This window comes from Phaenicophaeus curvirostris, chromosome 4 (assembly GCF_032191515.1).
Source record: "Phaenicophaeus curvirostris isolate KB17595 chromosome 4, BPBGC_Pcur_1.0, whole genome shotgun sequence".
Classification (NCBI taxonomy): domain Eukaryota; kingdom Metazoa; phylum Chordata; class Aves; order Cuculiformes; family Cuculidae; genus Phaenicophaeus; species Phaenicophaeus curvirostris.
Window position 1 is genome coordinate 48096049 of NC_091395.1, and position 26144 is coordinate 48122192.

The following is a 26144-nucleotide window of genomic DNA, read 5'->3' on the forward strand; positions in this document are numbered from 1 at the left end:
ACCACTACCTTAAGTGCTATTGCTATCAGCCTTACTAAGAAGTTTGGCCCCATCTTTCTTATAAGATCCCTTTTAAGTACTGAAAGGTTGCAATAAGGTCTCCCATACCCTTCTCTTCTTCAGGCTGAACTATCACAACTCTCTCAGCCTTTTGTCACAAGAGAGGTGTTCCATCCCTCTGATCATTTTTGTGGCCCTCCTCTGGACCTGCTCCAACAGGTCCACATCTTTCCTGTGCTGAGGACTCCAGATGCAGGGCTCCGTGTGGGGTCTCACCAGAGCAGAGTAGAAGGGCAGAATCACTGTCCTTGATCTGATGGCCCTACTTCTTTTGATGCAGCCTGGGACACAGTTGGCCTTCTGGGCTTATATTGCCAGCTGATGTCCAGCTATTCCTCCACCAGTACCCCTAATTCCCTCTCAGCAGGGCTGCTTTCAATCCCTGCATCTGCCAACATTTAATGATACCTGGGATTGCTCTGACCCAAGACCAGGACCTTGCTGAACCTCAAGACTTGGCCTTGTTGAACCTCATGAGGTTTACATGGGCTCACTTCTCAAGCTTGTTCAGGTCCCTCTGGATGAAATCCTACCCTTCAAGCATCTCAGCTGCACCATTCAGTTTGGTGTTGTACCTGCTCCAAAAGGTCCATGTCTTTCCTGCACTGAGGACTCCAGACCTGGACAAAGGACTCCAGATGGAGTGTTATGGGAGCAGAGTAGAGGGACAGAATCACCTTCCTTGACCTGCTGGCTATATCATGCAGCCTGGGATATTTGGCCTCATGAGCTACAAACATTGCCAGCTGATGTCCAGCTTTTCAGCCACTAGTACCCCTGCAAGTCATTCTTAGCAGGGCTGCTCTCATTGCTGTGTTCCCACCATTTAATGATACCTGGGGTTGCTCTGACCCAAGACCAGGACCTTGCACTTGACCTTTGTTGTCTGTATACTTGCTGGGGGTGCACTTGCTCTTGCTGTCTGTCATTGATAAAGATATTAAACTGGTCTCAGTATGGACCCTTGAAGGACATAGATAGCTTTTCCATCACCCACTGATGTAGTCACTCCATCGTACATGGCTGTGAGGTTGATCAGGCAGGACTTGCTCTTGGTGAGGCATGAGTACAAAGCCTTATGGAGAGTCCTTTACAAAGCCTATGTAAGAGTCCTTTAATACAGCCAAAGTTAATCAACTCAAAGTTTTTGAAAACCAGTAATTTTAATCTATAACAAAGTCATGCCTAAATAAGAAGGAAGAATGAAAAAATAAAAGAGTTGCAGGAATGAAACAACAGGATTGAGGAGACATGCACTGGCAGAAGAGAATATGCAGAGGTAAACAAGGGCGAAAAATGGAGGCTTAACACATCAAAATCCGTTTTTTATGCTAGCATTTAGGATTTGACGATTTATGGTGGGGTTTTTGTACCAGCCATTTTGTGAGCACATCTGTTATGGCTCTATGGTTCTATATTGTATTTCAATTGATAAAACTAAATATCATTTCTACGTGACATTAAATATTTGTATGTAAGTAAAAAACATTACTGATTTTAGGCATTCACAGAGGTTTGGTGGAAAAAAACATCCTTTTAATCACATTATTATAAGTATCTTTAAAAAATAACTTTTTTCCCTAAACATTTTTATTTGAATAAGTTTTCAATCCAATTTTTTTGACTTACAATGCAAATGGCTTAAGGACTTCCTTTTTTTAATGCAGTATTTTAAAAAATAGAACATAAGAAAATATTCTCACTGTTTTTTTAAATTCCCTTTAACTCTTATTCTTTGGGGGTTTTGAGACTGATGTCTGGAAGGAGAATGTATGTAATATCCTTCTGTCCTGCTTTGCAGGTAGAATTTAGAAAAGAGTATCTCAAGTTAAAAATAATAGATTGGGATGAAAATTGTTTTCTGTGTGTTTTATGTTTGTAGATATAATATCATAGTGATGTCGTATTTATTATCTTTATAAGTTTTTCCTCATTTTTAGTGAAATATATTTTGGGAACAATACGGCTATGCAGATTACTTATGAAGTTGATAAAATATGAGCAAATATTATTTCTGAACTCGACTATTCTTTTATTCACAGGATGGAAGTGAATAAGCTAGTTTCATTCATTTTTGTGTGTCTGTGTCAGTTTTATGTATAGTAATATTTAAAAACTTGTCATATTAATAATTTCTAAAGCCCTGTCTTCACCCCTCCTCAGTACTTCTAGTTAATCATTAGCATGTAGTGTCATTAAAAAGCCATTAATTTTGACATATACTGATACCAATACACCATTAAATTAATGTAATAAAACAATATACAATCCATTTCAGAGCTATGTGATAAAGTTAGCCTCTGTCTAGGGGGATAATAAAAGAGACGGACCTGCCAACAATTACAATTTTTAGTTATTTAAATCTGGAGGCTGTAGGATATATCAACATAGGAGAAAAAAATGTTTGACATATTATGTATGCATATTAACATTCTTTTTTTAATACACTTGTTTTGATCGAATTCATTGCACATAAACATAGACTGTAATCTCAGAATAGTAATGCATATATTTCATCTCAGAATCAGTAGAGATAAGGTGACATCAATTTTTTTTGAGAAATGTGGTAAAATTAAATGCATGTTAAAAATTAAAAGGCAAAATAGTCAGGATTCTGGTAGTTTGCTTGTTTTAATGTAGTCTTGATATCTGTTTTGTTGACTAGTTTGGATTTTTTTCTCCTTCCAATATGGTTCAGAGGCAGCATTAATGGCCTCTTCTCCCAAGTGACAGGGGACAGGACAAGAGGGAATGGCCTCAAGCTCCACCGGGGGAGGTTTAGGCTGGACATTAGGAAAATTTTTTTCACAGAAAGGGTCATTGGGCACTGGAACAGGCTGCCCAGGGAGGTGGTTGAGTCACCTTCCCTGGAGGTATTTAAGGCACAGGTGGACGAGGTGCTAAGGGGCATGGTTTAGTGTTTGATAGGAATGGTTGGACTCGATGATCCGGTGGGTCTCTTCCAACCTGGTTATTCTATGATTCTATGATTCTATGAATTCTTAAATGCCTTCTTGAAATACACTGTGGAAGTACATGCGAAAACTTGTTTGTAATGTAGGACTCTCGGATTATGCAGTCTACAAGTTTAGTATCTTCCTAGATTGGGTGCTGTGTTATAGCATAGATTCTCAGCAATCAGTGATTCTGCCTGTCAGAGTTACACGTATGAGACTAGCTGATGAAAAATACAACTAAAATCTGAAAATGTGTTCTGAAAAGAGTGAATGTGATTCCCCTTCATAAAACTGTCTACGCTCTTGATATTACTGAGTTCTTTAAGCTCACTATGGCACTGAAAGTCAGGAGCTTCAAGACAGAATACTTTGGTTGTGAGATTTGGGGTTAACAACATATTTTTTCTCCTCCTCTCATTATTACTCAAGTTTTTATGCTGATGATAGGGACGAACATGGTTCTGAAGGACAGGGTTAGGCTGCTTTTAAATCTGCATGTAGTGTTTATCAGACCAGGTAAGAAATACTGTGTAGCATCTTTGCATGGAAATTTTTAGAAGAATGCATGATGCAGTGGAAGATATTACCAACAGAAATGATGACTTGCCTATCTTGGTATCATGGCATCAACAGTCAATACTTCTCTAGGAGAAAAACTTCAAACAAAGTTTCAGGCAAGCTAACTGTAAGGATAAATAAGTAAAACGGAATTGCTGAAAGAACCAGCTCAGGTATTTTATGGTTTCCATGTCTATCTGAGAATTTTGATAACTTCTGGTTTCTATTATATCAATATGAACACTGAAGTAAGCTTCTAATTTGACTAGATTGTCATCATAGGATTGATATTTCTGGGGGGGGAGAGGGGAGACAAAGCACTAAATCTCATCCTTTGTCACATTTATTAAACTTTATTGTAAAAGGACAGCTATATTATGATATTACAATTCAGATATTGAAAATTATATTGCCTATATCTGCTGAGATATGGACTACAGTAAAACTGTTGGCAGAAATCTCAGTGCCTTCACCTGATCCCTGATTTCCCTCTCTGTAGGTACTAGAAACCTCTCCATTTCTTTGTGTGTGCATCATATTAGTGCTGCATATTCCAGATTTGAGTCTGAGTCCTTAATAGCATGTTCTGGTATTTTACTGTTTTTCTACTGTAAAAAATCGAGACAAATACCTTAGCTTTTAAACTTATGTAAAGCCACCTAAAAATCTTTTTTTCTATCATTGAAAGAGATTTCCCAAGTAGATTGCGGAGTCACTGTCATTGGAGGCAATTAAAGCTCAACTAACCTGATTAACCTACTTTAGCTGGTGCTGCCTCAAACCCTCAGGTGGAAACACAAGGCAAACCGCAGAAGTGCCATCCATCTGCAATGATTCTGTGTTCCTATTGCTTTCTTCATTGACTGAAGAGATGTATGCATCACTACTGATTCCACATGAAAATGTGTTCTGTAATCCAAGATATACCTCTAAGTTTCCATATTTCCTAGACCTTACTTTCAGGTTTATATAAGATTAGTTGATATGCACGTGTACCGGGCAGATAAAATGTTACGCATAATGTTTTTGAAAGCTTGGTGTCTGTTCCTGTGTTTGAGTAATTCTTGCTTTTATTTGACAGCTGTATTATGTCTGACTATGGCATAATCTTAATACATTTTTATCACCCTAGTATGTGTCCATGATCTGACACAGACTTAGGCATCAATTTATATCTTCATTTTGCAGTGCATGCAATGGTAGACTAGCCACAAGTGGATTTGTGCTCTCTGGGGTTTAACTTAAGTTTTCTGTTAAAAGAGCACAGTAAAACAGTTTGTTCATACTAGAATACAAGGAAGCCTCCTGATAAAAATGCACACCATTGTAAAAATATTCCTATATTTAATGACTGCCTGGATTGTTTTGAGTACATATAATTGGAGAAAGGTAGAAACTCGTGTTTATGAATGGACTTATTCTCACTCAGATAGTAAAACTTCAGGTTTATACAGCCAGAAATTATTTTCCATCCTACATCAGGTAAAGTCAGCTCATAAAGGGGTCGAGCTAGACACCTGATTTGCAAACTAAATAAACATTGTTCTGGGGCTTTTAAAATACCAGCCTGTTGCTAAGGTTTGTCTCGAGACAGTCTTTTGCCTGCTCAAGATCCTTTTATAAGCCTAAGCATGATATGTGTGCTAAGTACAGTTTTCCTCACTTAGTACCTCAACAAAGTGAGGGATCTAGGCAGATTGGAGCATTGGGCAATAGTTAAAGGGAGACAATGCAACAAGCCTAAATGCCAGGTCCTGCACTTAGGGTGGAGTAATGCTGAACACAAGTGTAAACTGGGAGAGGAATGCCTGGAGAGCAACCCTACAGAAAGGGATTTGGTTGACAGTAGGCTCAATGTGAGTCAGCAATGTGCCCTAGCAGCCAGGAAGGCAAACCACCTCCTGAGGTGCATCACACACAGCATAATCAGCTGGTCAAAAGAGGTGATTATCTCATTATTTGTTGTTATGTATATAATTATTATATATTACAATATAATTATTATGCTATTATAATTATTATATATTACATATAGATATTATCTCATTATATAAATTACTGCAGCCTCACACTGAGCACTGTATACAGTTCTGGGCTCCACAATTTAAGAAGGTTGTTAAGGTCCTTGGATGTTTCCAGACTATGGCAACAAAGCTGGTAAAAGGGCTGGAAGGAATGTCCAAGAAAGAGTAGCGGTGAGCTTTGGGCTTATATAGTTTTGAGAAAAGGAGGCTGGTGTGTGAACTCATTGCTCCCTGCAGCTTCTGGAGGAGGTGGAGAGGGAGTTGCTGATCTCTTCTCTGGTGTCTAGCAACAGGACACATGGTAATGGCTCAAAGCTATATGAAGTGAGGTTTAGACTTTATATTAGGAAGTATGGTTCCACCAAGAGGCTGGCCAAACACTGGAACAGGCTTCCTAGAGAGGTGGTTGATGTCCCAAGCCCTTCAGGTTTTGAAAGGAATTTGGACAATGCACTTAACATGCTTTAATTTTTGATCACTCCAGAACTGTTCAGGCAGATGGACTAGGCAGTCATTGTAGGTCCCTTCCAACTGTAATATTCTGTTCTGTTCTATTCTATTTTGCTTAGCAAGAATGGAACAAATGAGGGAACTATGAAGTAAATTGTTGGTTAATGTATACTTTTAGTGCCTGTGTGTTCTTAAAACTGGAAGTTAATTTTCTTCTTTAAAATACTGTATGTTTCTTAAGATTGCCTGTATGACCAGTGCTAACTGAGATTTGCCTAGAGAAAAAATTCTGGCTAGCTGATTCACAACTCTAGAAATTAAGAAACAGTCTGAATCAGTGAAGACTATAAACTTTGCTGTCAAACTGCCAAACTAAATCATGAGGTTTTATCTTACCTATGAACAAAGCAATAGTTATAAGACATTGTTGATCAGTAAAAATACACCAACCAAACTCAGAGCAGAAATGCATTTTTTTAGTTCTCAAAGATAACCATTGTGTAATCTCACTCTGCTCTCCAAGTAACATGGATGAGTCTCTGCTGATGTACAAAAGCATTAGCTATAATCTCACTCATCTCACTTTGTCAGTTGTGAAACAGTGCAGTCATATAAACTGACACAAATGCTAAAAAATGGCCAATATTCCAGAAGGAATGTTGGTTTTGATGAGACTTAAATAGCTGGAAGAACAGAAGAATTTTCACAAGTATAAATTTTTCACGCCTAGACCAGAAACAGCAAATATCAAAATAACACAGCTGTAATATCACTGCTGAAAGTTGTAAAACCTGCTTAAAGACTGTTTTAAAAATGCTACCTGAGGCATAGAGGTTTACTGATGTAACAGAAGCTGATACACTCTATTAGTAAAATGATACTTTTTTTACCCTTTTTATGTAAATAAAATTTGACAAAACGATTGGAAAATGACACAACATCAAGGGAAATACTATTCATATGCTCTAAGTGCCAAATCACCATTTAGTTTAGTTCTGTCTATGTATGTAGAAGCAAAAATTAATTCGTCTTTTTTTAGGTATTAGTAGATTGACTGGTAACTCTTCAAATTTAAGTGTGTTTTTTCTCCGGTATTTTGAAGGACGAGCAGTAGTCAATCATGCTACCTTTTGATTATGAAAATATCCAAGTGTAGAAGAGACATCTTAGACTCAGTACCTTGTTTGAAAATAATTGTAGTACACAAATGGTCTAGCATTCTTTTGGAGCATCTTTTGTCTATGACAAGGTCATTTATTCAAACATGTGGGCTGTTAGCCAGAGTATTGTAATGTCACCAACAGCTTTTTATTTTTTTCCTATAAGCTTTTTGGTTCTGATTTATATAGGATCATAGTTCTTATCCAGCTTAAGATCCCAGATGTCCTACTTCAAGATGGATTTCAAACAAATAAGATAGAGTTAAATTAGAAATTAAATTTAATTATTAGGGGATTTATTAAAAATGCTGCTATAAAAAATGGGATTCTTTTTGAGCTCAATTGGACCTCAGTTAAAAGATCATAACTTTTATTTTGGGTTAGATTTGTTCTATAGGAATATATTTACTACTGTAATAGTGAATCTCAAAGTATTCACTGTGCCACAATAGTGCACAAGAGAGTTGTTTTACCACTGGTGAAGATTTAGACTGCTAGTGGTGTTTTTCAAAACACCAGATGGTGGGGAAAAAAGACAGCAGAGGGAAATAGACAATCTAATGGATACTTCTAAACTGCTACAGGACAGCGGTAGAGATCTTAAATGCCTCTACTTCCTACATTCCTTTTTAATTTTGGAAAAAGAGTGAATTACCTGCTGTTGACGTATATGGAATTTTTTATATAAATCACATAACACTATTCTGTCCCAGTTGCATATTTGCATGAAGATGACTGACATTATATTATATATATTTTTTTTTGGTTTGGTTTGGGATTTTTTGCTTTCTACTGACTCTTAATTTTGTGGAAATGTTTATTGCTATTCATTTAACCTTCCTGGAAAGCTGTCATTTTCTAAATGCGCTTAATATGAAAGTAGTGCTACCAGATGAGAATAGCTGTGTTGAAATTAACTTTTTTTTGTCCTCTTTCTTTTCCTCTTTCCTTTTCTGTCAGCATCTTGCTGATGACCTATTATACAAGTGTACTTCCATATGCATTGCAAATACACCAGTCCAATAACTTGCATGTCCCAACAGATGGATTGTTTCATCTTCACTGAAAAGCAAAATTTTTGATCCTCTGCATACATGCAAATAGTATCTGAACTATAAATATAATCAAAAGAAGGATTCCAATTGACTTAATCAGATACAATTCCTGCTTATGATTGCATTTGGGAATAATTAATCATTTATTCTGTTCTTAAACACATCATGGAGTTAACTATGAAGAACACCTTCCTTTAATATTTTTAATAGATTATTTTGTTTCTTTTTCTCATAATGCATCTTCCATCGCTACCAAAAATATAGTCAAAATTGTGTTACCAAAATGTAGCTAATAAATCTCAGATGAATCTCTCTTACTGGTGGTCATACAGAATGCAACTTCCTACTATTAGTTGTGAACTTCAGCAATTTTATGACACTTTTAAGTGAAAGGAAACAACCTAATGGATGAATATTTTGTGAACGTTTCAAAGCTATAGAAATTATATGTTACTAAGGATCTTTTCTTTCTAGTTAAGTCTGTGCGCATTATATTGAAGAAGTACTCTTCCTTTCAACCAAGACTGAAGAACTGAAGTAGTAAGCCTTGAAAAAAGTATACTTGTGAGTGCTTCTTCCTTTAAATTAAGATACAACTAAGATAGTATGCCTTGAAAAATGGGTATGAAAAGGCTGAGTTTTAGACACTTCGGAAGTGACTTGACATACATTTCTCTCCATTTTGTTTTTTTAATTTAGTGAATCAGTAGTCACAGAGTACTTACCTAGAGCTTCAACAAGTGCCAGATTCACTGTAAAATAAGTATTTGTTTCTTTTGTCTGGTAGAACAAAATGCCCTCATGTTGCAAATAGTGAAGATCACATATTTAAGACTTCAAAAATTTGAGATTACCTTATTGAAATTTTTTCCCCTTCTCCTTCTATACCTTTGATTTTCTTGATATGCTTTTTTTTTTTCCATATATTTAGGAAACCTCTGTACACAGAGAATATCAGCGTAACTGCATTTAGTCTAACCTCCTTTTAAAAATCTGAGTTTCTTTCACAGTGATGAAAAATAAGAAAAAAAAAGACAAGTAAGTAAAGAAATGCAGTGTCAAACCAGTCAGTTGTCTTCCTCTGCCCACCCCAGCCTTCTCTTTCTTCATTCCAAGACTCTTTCAGCATATGGAATGAAATACCTGTCTCTTAAGTTGAAAAGATAATTGCCTCTGCTATTTTCCTTCTTCAGATGTTATAGCACATCCTGTCTGTGCTAGAGGAGAGGTTTAGCCATAGAATCTCGTCCTTTAAATCTCAGCTGTTTTCATACTTTGGTCTCTTTAAGGGTCTGTAATCATAGACATAGTTTGTAGATTTTCTGTTTTGTTATTAGAGAACCTAATTCTCTTGCTAAAACTGACACCTGCTCTGAATCTGTGTTCTCAGAGTATACTGTGCTGCCTCTGTTTAACTGAATTTGTCAGTCAAAGCCTGTCACTACTGTCTGGAGAGTCACCACACCACAACTAGTCTTTACTCTTTTCAGTCTGTGATCTGTTGTCAGCCTTGATTTCAGGACCTTTTTTTCCTTTATCTAAACAAAGACCCTACTCACCCTTCCCCTGTGAGTGGTGAGGAAAATGAGGAAAAAAATGTATGAAAGTTTTTATGTGAATAATTTACTATGTTTAATTTCACTACGGAATAACTTACTTAGATATTCTCAAAACTACCTTTCTGTCTGCGCAATAAGTAATCACGCTTGTTCCATTATTCTACTCCTTCTGCCACAAAAAGCCTCCCCCTCCATGGATTATTATTACTTATTAAGATTCTTAATAAATATAGGCACATTGTTTTCTTGCAATCCAATGTCAGCACTTACAGTTGATCGAGACACTCATTTTGTCATAATCCCGAAAGTATCAAGACAAAACACTTGCATAGGTCTCAAACCAACTAAGTTTACGTATATATTGCTGATTGATGAAATTGGTGATAAATGTTGAAATTGAAATTGTATGTTAAATATAATGATTCTGTTTGAATTCCAGGGCAGTGTTAAGACAAATTATGATGCTTACAGCAGCTAAATGAGCAATCACTGAAAATTTGGATGTACTTCATTCTTCATCCCTTTAAAATCTTCCTTCTTTCTCATTACATTTAGTTTTATCTTATTATTTTTATTAAAATCTGTCTGAGAAAATATGCAGACATAGAATCATAGAATCACAGAATAACCAGGTTGGAAGAGACCCACCGGATCATCATGCTGCACTTGGAGAAGTTATTGATTTAAAAAAAGCAGTCTTATTTCCATTTGTATATAAATATAGTCAGCAATATACTGTAAATACCATAAACACAGGGAAAAATGTATTCTGCAGAAATAATAAAAAAGAGTATAAATTCCAACATATCCTACTGTCTTATGATTTTTCTTTAACCATGTGGCTGATATATTTCCACTGTTATAAAATGAGTTGTAAAGAGCTTTAAATGCATTTTGTAGAACGAGTCCTTCAATAAAGATAAGGTAAAGATCCAGTTCTGTGCTTTGTGAAGATATATGCTGTCTTTAATAGTCTCTGCATGGAAATGTAAAAATAATTATAGATGGAAAGACAGGAAGACGTTTCCAAAAGCCACCTATCTTACCATCTCTGCTGCAACATAGCTTAAGCAGTACATTCTTCTTGACACATGCATGTCCAAAAAGTTCTTGAAAATCTTTATGGATGGATATTGTACAACCATGCAAAATCTTTCTGGTCCAGTTCTTAGAATAAAAATGGGATTATTTTTGTGTGCCTCCTTAATCTTTCTTCTCCAGTCTGAACAATGTTATCAAATTTACCCTTTCTTTTAGATATTATTATTATTATTATTATTATTATTATTATTATTATTATTATTTAATGCTTATTTGAATTGCCCATTGTTTCATTCTTACCCTGTTACTGGCTTTTTCATTGCTTTGCATCTCATTGATCTCATGGGCACCTTCCAGCTGTTTTTTTTGCTTGTTTGATTATCTATTCTGGTATAGAGCTCATGATATTTTTGAAAGAGTTCAAGGTAAGTTGATCTTTACTGCCACTGTTTTGCCTTTTAAAAGATAAATACCAATTCTGCCTTTATAATTTTCACCTTTACAGTCTGCTCTCATCCATCCTTTACAGATGCTCATAGACTTTGTGCTCATAGGCTGTGTAATTCTAAGCCACACAGCAAAAACACATGTGGTGAAATATGAAAGGATCAGTAGAAAAAACAGTTTGTACTGAGAACCCAAAAGCTAAACTATAGATGTGCATAGTTATTTACTTTATGCCAGATCTAGTCCCCTGGACTAAACATCTCTGTTGCACTTGTTGCTCAAAGATAGCCAGAAGAAAGCTATCCTACAGATTCTTGCTTTCAAGTGTGTAGGCTTCTCTGTGTTGCCTCAGCAACTGCCAGAGCATCTTTCCATCGATTTAGTAGAGACAACAGAAACACATGGGTCTTATGCCATTTTTCAGGGAAACAAGTCTTATTTTTTTTTTTACTTGTTCACTCACATGTAACACATAGTGCCTGCTGCTTCCTGAATCTGAATTTGGTTATTGGCCCGACAGAGGCTCAGAATGGAAGAAATGATGCCTTAAAACTTGTAGCAGGGAGAAACTATCAAGTGGACAGCATAGAAGTAATGACTTCCACCCTCTCAGTTGCTTATTTGTATGAGGAACAGGCACAGTAAAAGAGGATATGCAGAGTTCAGTATTTGAACAGATGTAAGTGTAAAGTCCTGGGGATGACTGGCAGTAAATGCAGAACATACAGGTGCAAGTGGGATAGCTAAGACCCTTGACCACGATCTGACACTGTGACTGCAATATAATCTTCTGTGTGACCAAAGAAGTTAATTGGGATGGCAAAATAGAAAAGGGAAATTTCTATTAATTTAGCAATGAAAACAACAGCAAAATGGCAGGTGAGACAAGAAAAGCTCTAAAAAGGGATACAGCAGCTGAAGGAAGAAAAAGTACATTGAACTGTAGGAGGTCTTCATATAACGTAAAGGAACACTTAGCTAGGAGTTGAGGGCATCTAGGTTAGGTGGTTACTGACTTTGAGACTTAAAACCTTTTAAGTGGCACAAGAAGCAGAAGAACACAGGTCTCTGTGGTTTGAGAGCATTCTGTTGGTGTATGTGCACTTGATACTTGCTGTGGGACTTGCTTGTGCTGGAGATCACACATTGATTGAGACCTTTCTGTTCCTTTTAGAGACTGTTGCTGCACTTTGAACACATCTTCTGATTTAATTTCATCCAAAAGGAAACCCCCTTCACATGCAGAAAATCTGCCCCACAGTCTGAGCCAACATGGAGTAAGTGGGGAAACAAGGGATTGCTGCACTTTCCTGCTCTGAGCTATGTCTCTGCTGTAGGCACATTTTAGCTAATCATTTGTGGCTTGCAGATTTCAGTTACCTCAGGATGAAGTTCATTTTACTCAGCTGGCTTGAAAATATCTAACAAGTATTCGTAAATGCATTCATCCTTTCCCTGCAGGATCTAATCCTTTATCACTGGTGCACCAATTAAAACAGAGAACCAATTTATGTTGACCTTTTGACTAAAGGAGAAATTTAAGAAGTAAAAAAAAAAGCATCTAATGGCAATATTCTTCAGGATCTATCAGAAGTCTTTCCTCTCCTTTGGGTAAATTGGTTCATTAAGGAGTTACCATTTCATTATAATTCCTTTTTTACCTTAGGTAAGTCTCCCAGGAAATCTTCTCTGAGAGTCCTTTTATGGAAGTTTGCCTTCTTGAAATACACTGCTTTTAGTTTGAGTTATTTTCCTTCTAATCTAACTTTTGAGAATTCTGTCTTTTTGTGATGATTCTCAAAAACTGTACCACTTAATCTTCACATTCTTAGCTGTTTCTTCTGTGAAGCAGCCCCTACTCTGTCATTATTCTTTTCATTAAAGCATTTCAGGAGCTTCCTCTTCATCCTGTCTCTTGCTGCATTCACAAAGTATGTTCCTCAGTAACCTACATTATCACTGAGGTGTGCACTTTGGTTTACTCTTCACAAATTACATCATCTGTTTGATCCCCCTGGTCCAGGAGGGAAATTCCAAAGTAGCAATGTTTTGTTGTTGTTTTGGGGGTTCTTTTTATATTTATAACAGTTGTTTGTAGTCACCTAGCAGTCCTTCCTCCCTTTTGGTCTCCTTTTCTCTTTAGGCTGTTATATCATCACTGTAATCACAAATGAGCTGCATGAAGTAATAATCAGATGGCTGAGGGGTCTCAAATCTGATCAGACTCATGATTCTTGGTGCTAAGTATGTATAGCTTCTTATTTTGCTCGCAGTGGGATGAGTTCTTCATTTGTTGTTGGGGATTGGAGCATTGGCTGCTTCCCTAATCAGCTGCTTCTTTGGAGGGTGTCCAATTCATACTCCAGGTCTGGTACTCCTGCATTCCTTTCTAGCTAAGTAACTATTTTTTCACTGGAGGTCCTGATGTCTAGCATCATTGTATCCTTTTGGGTCATACAGGATTCTCTGCTTCACTGCTTTGCTGTGGGTCTTCTATAAATTTCCTTAAGAATTTTTGCTGGGATTCTTTCTGCTTGCTGCTTTTAGAAATGTGTATGTCCATGTTCCCCAGTTTCAGCTCAGAACCTGGATTGAAGAATTTCCCTCCAGGGTTCCTTTGTGGATGTAACTGCAGGTAGCCACCTTGTATCTACCCTGCACCTTCAGATCTGTGGACTGAGAAAGATTTGATGGCAGAGATGACCCTGATGCTGTGCTTTCAAAGGGTAGAATTGTGATAGTAAACTGTGTTTTCTAAAACTCTCTTCTTCAATCAGAATCTTACATTGCCCTGTTACAAAAGTCAGTGAGAAACTGAAATGTTGCTTCACAAATACAGAGCTTTCATTGTTTGTCAGAGACCAGGACTTCAGCCATACTGTAGGAAGTTTTTGATATGTGAGAACACACTATTATCTCTGAAAATGATACAGTATCTCTTTTAATATTTCTCTTTAAATTCTCCCCTTTGCAAAACTTCTCCCTTTTGCCAAAATAACTGATAACTTCTCAAAGTCTTTTGCAGAAAACTCAGCATGGTAAGGAGATCAGGTATGTTGCTTGATCATTGTGGTTATAACGCTCCTCAAAAAAGGTGAGGCTAATTCTTAATCCTTTTGGACTGCAGAGAAGTAATTTGAAGCGATCAGTTAGGAGATGAGGGTTCCATTGAATAGGCTGTTAGATAAAAGAGGAGTCATTTTAAAGCAATTTTGTGGCATTTCTTGCACTTTCATTTCCTTTGCTCTGATAACAAGAGATAGATTTCTGCAGCAAGCTACTTCACTCTTAGTCCCATTTATTTTATAGAGTATATCAATAGAGCAAGGTGTTGCTTATTGAAAGATGTGTGGTAGCTGTTTCAAAAAAATGTGTGATATTTGTACTGGAATACTAAGTAACGTGTATAAGCTTACATGCTATAAAGACTGTAATGTTGGGTAATCACACTTCTTGAAAATGAAAATTCTGCAACTAAAAAGTTTAATACAATGCTTTTTCTTCACATTAAAATAATTACTTTTTATTTTGACAGTAGTAGGTTTCTTAGATTAGCTTGAAAATTGATTTCTTTCATGCTTTTTGCTATAGTGTGATCAGAGTGCAATATCTCCTACTTAATGATAGTAGTTTTGTTATAAGAAAAGAACACTTTGCTAAATATAAGTACCGATCCAGGGAGTTACTGAAGGATGTGCTTGACTATAGGTACTTCGGTACTCCTGTGTTATGATTCATGAGGTAATTGTAAGTTAAGCCTTCCTCTGTAACACATACAGAGACACACTATACAAACATATTTAGGAAGATGCACTGCCTGAATACATGAGTTTAAAATATTAAGAAAACAGAGAGTAAGAAAGAACCTTCTGGGTCATTTTGCCTAGTTCTTATCACAACCAGTCCTGAGATGGGTAAATCTTCATAAAATGTTTTGAGATACAATTTATCAATTTTAGGTGTTTTCCCTGGCTATTTGTATTCACCTGCTGTTCTAATATCCTATTTCTTTGCATTCTGCAATGTAAATAAGGAAATACTTTAAATGTAGGACTTGCATCTGCAGGCAATAGTCTTAACTTGCAAGGTTAATCTCAAAATGGTCTTTGGTATTTTCCAATGGAGCAACATATAGATTTTCTGGTAATACAGACCTCTTGAGGTGAAGAATCTTGGTGTTAAGGGTTCTGATGGGAAATGACTTATTTTCAGTAAAATTTAAATTATTTATCAAACTGGATTGTTACTGAGAAGAAAGAAATCATCAGAGTAATGTAGCTTTAACAATCTTCAGTAGATTCTAGTTGTCTCTGGCTAAGAAGGGAAAAAAGTTCTGTTTTTTTTTTTTTGTTCTACTTCATGGAGACATGTGGATGAAGTAAAGGCAGACTAAGAGCAGCAGGAAGCATTAAGATGGAAAGTGATATGCAAGGAAAGGCAATGAACTGTTGTTATTTAGTCCAAGCAAGGATGATCTGAAGGACAAACAGAAGTAAAGCAACTGCATTATAGCACTAGAGGTTCAGATTATGTGTTAAGAAAATGCTTCTGGCTATAAAGACAGGAAAATACAGTGAATCGCCCAAAAAAGTTTAAAAATCTGCCTTTAAGGAAAAGTACAAGAGAAAACAAAACCATTATGTCAGAAGTAGGTAATATATAGCTGATTTTACAGTAGCGCAATAAAATACTAGTCTTGTGCAGAACCTCTCAGCTAAGCCCATCTCTCAGTTTGTGACAGGATTTGTCATTTTTGCATGAGAATAAATGCTGTTGGAAAGGTTACTAATGCTTCTTTAGTGCTCGCCTTCTTTGGTGCCCCAATTTTCCCAGGCTTGTATTGTCCAGGCCTGAATTTCTTGGAAACCATAATAGAAACGTGAGGTGAAACTTGAGTTAAATATGTACTAAGTAGGGGTGAATGTTCTATTAAAGCTTTTTTTCAAGGAGAATAAATTTGAAGTACTTAGTAAAAATCATATTTTCTGTAACAAGCTGTATGCTTTAGCTGTAAACTAAATTATATAGAATTTGAGGAACTGCCTCGTTGTGTAAGTTTAGTTGTCTTGCATGATTATTCTCTCCTGATTAGCTAGTTTCTTCTGAAATTATTTTGAGTACTTTGAAGTAGAAATAGGCATGAGCACATAGTAGAGTTTAGCGGTGCAAGCACTGAAATTTTGGCTGTCAGGCTTATTGAAAGGGCAAGGTACAAACAGAATAAATGCCAGATGTAATCCTATCAACACAAAGTATTTTATGTACCTGAATGGACAAATTACAAGATATCTCCAATCAAATCATGTTTTTACTTTTCAAAAGCTCGGTAATCTAGCATTAGTTCAGTGTAAGGACTGGAATAAATGGGAAGGGTAGACCGTAAAAAATGTTTGTAGAGATTCCTGGAGAAATGACAGAGCCTTGTGAACACAACAAACACTGGGAGTGTGCAAATATCTAATTGTTTCTTCTAGGTACGTTTTTTTTTACAGATTCATAACAAAGATGACTGTTTTTGTAAATAATGTGTTTGTTTATTGTCCTGAAATCATTATGCTAGGCAATCTACAGCTTTTTATTGTTCTTTATGAAGTGAGACAAAAACTTATTTGAAAATTAAAATACAGATATAAAGTGTGATTAAATTTTCAGCACGGTTAAATTAGCTTCAAGTTTTCATGTCAAAATTACCACCAAGCCTCAAAGTCAGGGGAGGAGATTAAATAACTTGTGTGATTTATGTAGACTAAATAAACACACCCATACCCAATAATCTATTTTATTATTAGTCTAATTAAAAAATTAGCAGTATTACCAAAATAGTGTCATCAGTCCAATTATAGTGGTGCTAACATCTTTCATCCAAAACATGCAATTATTACAACTTACTTTCAATAATCACAGAAATAAAAGCAATATGTAGAAACTTCTGTCATTCAGTCCTTTCCCCAATGTTAGGCGCACCCTTTATTTGTATGGTAACATGAGTTATTATCATGCTTTGCCAGAAGGAATATGGAGTTGATGGGGCAGGGTTCTTCCACGTTGCTCTTCACCCCCCCTTTAATTATTTTTACATTTACTGATATAGTTGGATGGCTAGATTTTTTTTATTATTTTTTTTTTTTTTAGTGCTTAATGAATTCCATGTTATAGCCAAGTGGTTGAGATAGTCAGGTCATGCTGAAATAATTGCATCTTAAATTTGTTTTCCAGATTAGACATCAATTGAAAAAACAATTACTTGATAACCTTCTATAATCAGTTTGGCTTCGTATATGACAGGAAAGAGAAGAAGGATGATGAGTGAAAGAATAACGTTTCCAGATTTACCACTGCTTAATGTTTACCTGCAGATGAGGGACAAACCTTCTTTACCTCATCATCTCATCTGTGTGTTCTCTATGTCAAGCTTGTTTGCTTATCTTTCCCCAGTACCTGGTGTCCTGTAACTGACCCCCATAGGTGAGAAACACTTCACTATCTCTGACTTAATAATTTTGCTTGTGATTATAGAGAAAAATGTGTATTGTTCCCTAACTCTGTTTTACAATTTGGTTCCACCTGCAAGAAGTGTGGAGTTGCAAGGAGTGTTCTGCAAGTTTAAGAGATATTTGGTATAACTTTGTTCATTTCTGTACTATTTGGTCAAGCCTTCATAGCCTTCTCAACAGATTTTGAATTGCAAGTGTTCGATAGGTCTGAACATCATAGAATCATAGAATGGTTTGTGTTGGAAGGGACCTTAAAGATCACCTAGTTCCAACCCTCCTGCCATGGGTAGGGACACCTCCCACTAGACCAGGCTCCCCAAGGCCCCATCCAACCTGGCCTTGATCATTTCCAAGGGGGGAGGGGTGTCCACAACTTCCTTGGGCAACCTGTGCCAGTGCCTCACCACTCTGATGGTGAAGAAATTCTTTCTAATGTCTAATCTAAATATTCCCCCTTCCAATCCAAAGGCATCTTGTCTTGATTGCTTAAATTCCTGAAATGTCACAAATTGGTGGGGAGAAGAATTGCAGTTAGATTCTATACTGTTTCCTAATTTTATTGTGTTTGTTTTAAGAACACACAAGATAATTTTCTATAAAAAAACCCAACTATTAAGAATATATATGAGAGTTCTAGGAAGATCATGCCTTAATCTGAAATAGTTTGAGAACAGATTAAATACAATTTGATCTTTATTACTTCACTTTAAAGGACATGTTCATTTATGAATGATAAATAACAAAACTACCCAGACCAGAGAATAAAAATCAAACTTTTAAACAAGAAAGATGCATTTAATGATATTGTCTAGTCTGGATAAGTATATATTTTCTATTAACATATGTACATATAGACTTTCCATTTCAAGATTGCTTTCATAACTGAAGAAGCCAAGCTTTGCTCCACACTTTCATTAACTATTCTAAAGGACAGAATATATTCAAGGTATTTAATTTAGTTTGGATGGAACTTTGACTTATTTTTTTCTTTTTAACAGCTTTTCCACTTAATCTCATTGTCAGTACTGAATTTCCAGGCCTTATTTATTTCCTTAGTCTCTAGCCCTTTAAACATTGTTGCACTGTACTGCAATAATTCCTTCTCTAACTTTTCCGTGATATCTATTCCTGCCTGTCATTTACACAGTGCCAGCTATTATTTTCAGCAGATGGATGAAGGCAAATGTTGCCATCAATCCAGATTTTGCAATTCCAATATGTTTTCCTGGGTATTTTTCTTTCATTTTACCTTTATTGCTGGCTACTGAAGTTCAAAATTATCTTTTCTGATAATTCAGGGAAGCACATTATTTTCATTGCTGGTAACACTACCCTTTTTCTGCTTAGACAGGACTGTTGCTGCCTACAGCTTTTCCTTTTGTTGTACGTCCATAAACTTGTCCAAACACCATTTTTCTCCAGTTGGAATTATGCTCCAACTCTGTTTATTAAATCCAGCTTTTTGTGTGTGTGAGCACAATGCAAATAATTTTCCTTGTCATCTTCCTCCCAACCTTTTGTGTATCTTTCCCATTTTACCAACAACATTGCTACTGTTGTCTTTCATCATCCTTGTCATACCCATCACTGTCTCTTTCTAACATTATCTGCTTTTTGTGCCACCATACCAAATTCAGTATTCTTTTTTCTGTCTTCAGTATAATTTACCACTGCTTCATTGCTTCAATCAGCTTTCTTCTGGCATCTTATTCTCTTTTTTTTAATTTTGTCTTCCTTTTTTACGCTTACAGATCTTTCATTTGTGCTGTTTCATAGCACTGCAACTATCCAGAGGAATCATTCAGATTCCTTTTCATGTTTAGCCCCTGCTATGATGCCTACAAGGCAACAGGTAGTGAATGCTTATTAATTTATAGGACAGTGTGTTTTAACACTTTATTTAAACACTACGGGAGTTTCTCCACTCCAGGTTTCATGCAGTGCTTCCCTTTTCAGACTGAACCTTTGGAGACAGAATCTAGGTTTAAATATATATTCAGAAACCAAACAGAATACTGTATCTAATAGTAGAACATCTGAAAAAAACTTTCATAGAAGCAGATAAAACAACATATTTAATTAGCCTTTATAGTTAGAAAATGTGTTTATATCCAAATCAATAAATCGATACCTAATTCTTGTTGAGTAGCATTTCACTGCCAACAATATAGCATGCTGGCTGTCTTTTCTCAGATCATTCTTTCATATTATGGTTTTATATGCTATTACTATAACATATATAGAGAAACAGGATTGCTGAAATAGAGAATTAATGGGTGTTAATGCAGACTGCACATTCAAAAGCTAAATCTAATTTATTTATCTTACTTTCTTTTAAAAAATAGGTACTGCTCTCCCGTATTGCACTCTGTCAGATAGCTTACAAATGACTGAATTTTCATATGTGAAATGATTTGTATAGCCCTTTTACATCCCGATTTCAGAAAAATAAGTTAAAACAGAGCATCACTTCTTTGAGAAGAATTATTTGATAACTCAGCTGTCATAGTGTGCCATTTTGGGCTAGGGTAGAGTTAATTTTCTTCATAGCAACTAATATGAGGCTATGTTTTGGATTTGTGCTGGAAACAATGTTGATCACAAAGGGATGTTTTAGTTATTGCAGTGCTTACACAGAGTCAAGGCATTTTCTGCATTTTCTCACGCCTCCCCACCAGTGAGTAGGCTGGGGATGCACAAGAAGTTGGGAAGGGACACATCTGGGACAGCTGACCAAAGGGATATTTCATACCGTATGACATCACACTCAGCATATAAAGCTGGGGGAAGAAGCAATGGAAGACATTTAGAATGATGGTGTTAGTCTTCTCAAGTAACCAGTAGGTGTGATACAGCCCTGCTTTCATGAGGATGGCTCTAAATATTTGCCTGCTGATGGGAAGTAGTGAATGGATTCCTTGTTTTGCTTTGCTTGTGGGCAGGGTGCTTGCTTTACTTATTAAACTGTCTTTATCCCAACCCACAGGTTTTCTCACATATTCTTTCAATTCTGTCCCTCGTCCAGTGGAGGGTGGGCTGTGAGGAGGTGGTTGTGTGGGGCTGAGCTGCCTGCTGTGGTTAAACCATGACACATGGTTTGAATACATATAGCACTTTTGCTAACAAAAAGTTAGTTCTGTGTAATCAGTTAACAAATTTTGCTGAACATGATAGACTATTACAGAATCTGTAAATTACCTTTGGTGCCATATTACTTTAACAATTATATATAAAACTTTCCAAAGCTGAGAAAATATGGAAGAGTAGAAGCTACTGCTGAGACTCTGTATTTATCTATAACTTTGGAATGTTTTATTTATTTTCTGATCTGGTAATTTCTGGTTTTATAGTAATAGGCATCTAGAATTCTAGTCTTATAATGACATGAGCAGATATGATTCCCAACAATATGTTCATTGTGAGTCTGTTGTAGTGTAGAAAGCTATGGCCTTAGAATCACAGAATCGCTTGGTTGGAAAAGGCCTTTGAGATCATCAAGACCAACCGCCGCTGTCCACTACTAAATCATGTTCAAAGCATTTCATCTACCCATCTTTTAAACACCTCTGGAGATGGTGACTCAACCACCTTCCTGGGCAGCCTGTTCCAGTGCTTGATAACGCTTTTGGTGAAGAACTTTTTCTTGATGTCCAATCTGAATCTCCCCTGGTGCCCTCAGAAAGTCCAAGATGGCAGTTCTGTTGATCTCCCTTGTTACTTCTCCTAGAACTGAAAATTCTATCATCTCATGATCGCTGTGCTCTAGGTGTCCTCCAAGCATCACATCTGCCACAAGGCATTCTCTGTTCACAACAGGCCCAGTGGGGCACTTTCCCTAGTTGATTCACTCATCAGTTGTGTCAGACAGTTGTCTTCCATGCAATCCAGGAACCTCCTAGACTGCTTCATTTCTGCTGTATTATACTTCCAGCAGACATCTGGTAAGTTGAAGACTCCCACAACAAGGTCTAGCAATCATGAGACTTCTCCCAGTTGCTTGTAGAGTATCTCATCAGCTTTTTCTTCCTGGCTATAGCAGACTTCTACTGCGATAGCTGTGTTATTGGGTGTTCCACTGATTTTTACCCATAGACACACGACCCTATCACCACCATGATTGAGCTCAAGGCTCAATCTAACATAGAGGGCTACCCCACTGCCTCTCTTTCTATGCCTATCCCACCTGAAGATTTTATAGTCAATCATGGCAGCACTCCAGTCATGTAAGTTCTTCCACCACATTTCCCCAACTGCAATTATATCATAGTTTTTTAGCCATAAATGATTTCTGATTTATTCTGTTTGTTAATCATGCTGAGTGCATTGGTGTAGATACACTTCAGTTGGGCTCTTGATCCTGTTACATTCCTGAGTAGAATAGTCTCAGTTCCTAAGTGACTACTTGCTGTAATTCCTAACCTGTCCATAACCTTTGTATCTTTGCTGTCGCTTGAAGTGCTATCCCCCACTTCCTCTAACTAGCACAACATTCCTGAGACACAGGAGTGCCATTCCCAGGCTTTTTTTTTTCCATCACGCCTGGTTTTGTTCCCTTCCCCCTTAATATCTAGTTTAAAGCTCTATTGTTGAGCCCTGCTAGCTTCTTGGTACACAATGCCTTTTGAGACAAGTGTACTCCATCATTTGTCAGCAAGCCTGGTGTTGTATAGGCTAACCCGTGGTCAAAAACCCCAAAGCTTTGTTCCTTACAGCAGGTTCAGAGCAAGGTATTTATTTCCTGCTTTTCCTACTCCTTCTTTCATTATTTCCTGTAATAGCAATGACAGAGGAGAACACTACCTGTGCACCAGACCCCATCACCATTCATCCCAAGGCCCTGAAGTTGCTTTTAATTGCCCATGGATTTCTTGTTGGGTTTTGATTACTGCCTACTTAGGGAAACAATAGGGAATAATAATCCATCGGCCTGACCGGAGTTGGAGGTTTTCTCTAGCTGAGGCCCTAGGTAGGCAGCAGTCTTTCCTATGTAATGAGTCCAGTCTACATATCAGGCATTCTGTTCCCTTCAGAAGTGAGTCCCCTTTGACAATGACCTATCATTTCTTCTTTACAGAAGCTGTTTTGTTGGATGGCTCAAGGTGTCTTAACCTAGGGAATGTTTCTAGGCTGTGAGACTTATCTGCCTCTATGTCACTAGCACAATTACTGTAGCCTTGTTGCATTTGGAAAATTATATCAGCTGAATTACATTGTATGAAATGTAATTTTTTCTGTTGTCTTAAAGAATTAACATTTTCACAGTCTTGCTTCAGATATGGATACAGTGGATGTCAATCAAATATCTGCCATGTTGGCATCATAGTTTGTTTTGGAAAGGGAATAACTATAGTGTTATAATGACTACACTATCTTTATATAAGTATAACATTGCTTAATTCAGTGTCCTCTTCCAGTTTCAGCTGTAGCAGTTGAGGACACTGTTATCCCGCTATTTACAATTGCCCGTCAGATGTTGGTTACTTGTTCCACAGCTCAGCCAACAGAGCAGAAAGCAAGTTTTCACTGTTCTGCTACATTACAGTTAGCAATGGATTCAAAATATTTAATCAGCAACTATGCTAAATTTGCTGATTTTGTACTTAAGTGAATCAAGTTGAATTTCACTGGCTGTAATTCTGTGAAGAATTATCTTCTGCCAGGAATACAGTAACAAGCACCCAGGGATACAAAGTCTTGAATTTCTATCACTGTGTAAAATTATCCTGACTTTTTAACTATCAGGCAGATTTCATTGTTTTCCCTGTAAGAATGCAGTTGAAAACTTATTATGCTACTTCTTTAAGCTTACATTTTACCAAACATTGAATATTTTGTCTTAATTGTTTAACCCAGACTTTTATAATGGCCCTTTTCTTATTCAGATAAAATAAAATAAACAGAAATAATCCTCAACATTTTGAAGTTCTCACAAGCAACATGCTCTCAGTAGTGATGAGCAACTTCTAATGTTAAGCTCTTTCTTGCTGTAGGATATTTCCCTATGTGTTTTAATTGCTGGGAAAAGTAAGAGCAGTTGATTCAAGACATAATGATATAGTATTTTTCTAATATTTCAGTATGTAAAAACAGAGTGTTTTACCAAATGTTATATGCACTTTTAGAGATAATGAACTTATTATTTTAATTAGCAATTGTAATAAAAGATCTAGCTTTAACTCTACATTAAAGGAATACTTATGATCTATATTTGTACCCTTGCATTAAGTGCAGCTAAAGAATAATGTGCAGTTCACCATCAGGCTGCACAGTTAAATACCCCAATCACAGGTGAAGCCTCACCTGTAAATCCCGCTATATAGCTCCTGTCCAAGGTAACCAGGAGAGATGGGGACAGTGGATCAGCACTTATTATTTTTATATGTTAGGCCAGGTGCTGTATTTTATTTTTTTTTACTTTGTTCTGGATAAGGTTACTTCATAAAGTGAATATATATATATTATTGATTGTAGGATGGAATGGGAAATTTGAGAGTCACTAAAAATGGAATACGACTTGAAGGAATATCTGAGTTTCTACTTCCACTATATGTGAAAGAAATCCATTCCCGAAAGGTAGGTGGTTTTCATCTTTTTTCCTTAATTTACAACTAATATAAATTAATCTCTTCAGTCTCAAACTACAAAGTTGAATTCTTACACCTCTTAAATTAGCAATCAGTAGAGGATTTCTTTGAGAATACTTTAACACTGAAAACTTCCTTCATGTCAAAAATTATTTTTTTTCTGAAACCTTGCTCATCTCTTAGAAGAAATGTCTAATCCTAAAAAAGGGAAATTCAAAGTATGTGTATTTTATACTTCAGAAGACCTCAGCACTGGGAATGGAACATTTGACTCCACATTTGATGTGAACTCCAGAAAAACAAGATGGGCGATATGTGAAAATGCAGTGAAATAAAGAATGTTTCTTGTATATGCTTAAGTTCTTTCTGGTATTTAGGCAGTGCGATTTCCCTACCCCATTTTTTTTCCCCTCATTAGGTACACACAATCTTCCCAAACTGTGTAATTTCTCTAGGATGTAATTTTTCAAAGCGAACTATTTTTAATTTTGCTTAAATATAATTGCTTCATCATTTAGCAGCAGGTTGTTACAGAGGAAAATATAAAGAAAATCAAGATATGTATTCAGAAATTTAGCGTAGCTCATTTTAACTAATTTTTTTTAATTCTGTCATGATGTTTATATCAACATGGTCAATAAATTAAGTAAATAATTTGGAATTACTGGAAATCTCTTCTTTTTATCATGCAAGAGATGATCTATGACCAAAACATTTTTCGTGTTGCAGGTTTGCTTACATCTATTAACTTTAAGACACTTGTTACCTACCTAAAAATGTGGTATGCATGTGAACTTGGTTCTCATTTTGCAGCATTTGTGAATTGCGTTCTCATTCCAGTCTTTTACCAATTTGCTCAGTAGCTGTAGTGATAAAGTGTCAGCAACTTGTGGTGTATACAAATATGAATGTTGTGAGGGAATGATGAAAAAAATGCTCTAGAGCTGTAGTAAGCTTTATGGTACGGATTTGCAATGTCTCTGCGTGGTTTTCTGCAGGTGTGTAGCATCTGCATGTGATATTAGCTGTTTTGTCATTTACAGAGTTGACCTCGGTGCTGTGGAAGTCTAAGAGAGAAACAGATTTTCTGAGCTCTCATTATAGCCAGCTGAGGCCTAATCTATACAGACAGTGGATTCTGAAAAGCTATCCTGCTACCACTGGTTAGTGTTTACTTTGGGTGATACAGAGGGGAATGCTTTCCCCTATCTTTTCCGTGGAAGCGATTAATAATCTAAGTTCGGTGCGCAGTTTAAACATACCATGGAATCAAAAACTCATTTGAGGCTGATGTCTTTGCAGTCTTTTACATGTCTATGTTGTTTATTTATTTTCTGAAAGAAAAAATCACACACCCTCTAAAAGAACACTGACATTGAAGTGACCTATTTCTATTAACTCTTGAGATGACTTATTTTATATTCAATAATAACATTTTGGAATGGGTTTATTTCCTCTGCACTGGTGACATGGTTTGTAGAATGACAATTGGGTGATCTCCATGTTGGGCTTCCAGCCCTGCATGTCAGAGTGTCACTGCTTTCCCATTACTGAGCTCAAAGCAGAGTAAGGTGGGAAGACCAATAATACTAGCAGCAGGGTACAGCAGCAGTTGTGCTATATTCTAGCTAAGAGCTGTGAGCATAGTTCTGGTACATACGCTGGAGCTATCTTTTAGTTAACTAGATCCGGAGCTGATAAAATGTGTTTATTGATAGCACAGGGTTCACCTGACAGTCAGCTACTGATAAGTCT

The 26144-nt window shown here is 36.5% G+C and overlaps 1 protein-coding gene across 3 annotated transcripts in view; it reads left to right on the plus strand.

The window, feature by feature from the left end:
* Positions 1 to 26144, plus strand: part of SGCZ (sarcoglycan zeta) — a 419779-nt gene that overhangs the window by 277497 nt on the left and 116138 nt on the right. For 2 of the 3 annotated variants that reach the window (XM_069855985.1, XM_069855986.1), the window contains 2 exons: positions 12486 to 12588; positions 24277 to 24378. In XM_069855985.1, the coding sequence (XP_069712086.1) occupies positions 12486 to 12588; positions 24277 to 24378 (205 nt within the window). The remainder of the gene's footprint in view (positions 1 to 12485; positions 12589 to 24276; positions 24379 to 26144) is intronic. The other variant, XM_069855983.1, reaches the window with a different exon arrangement.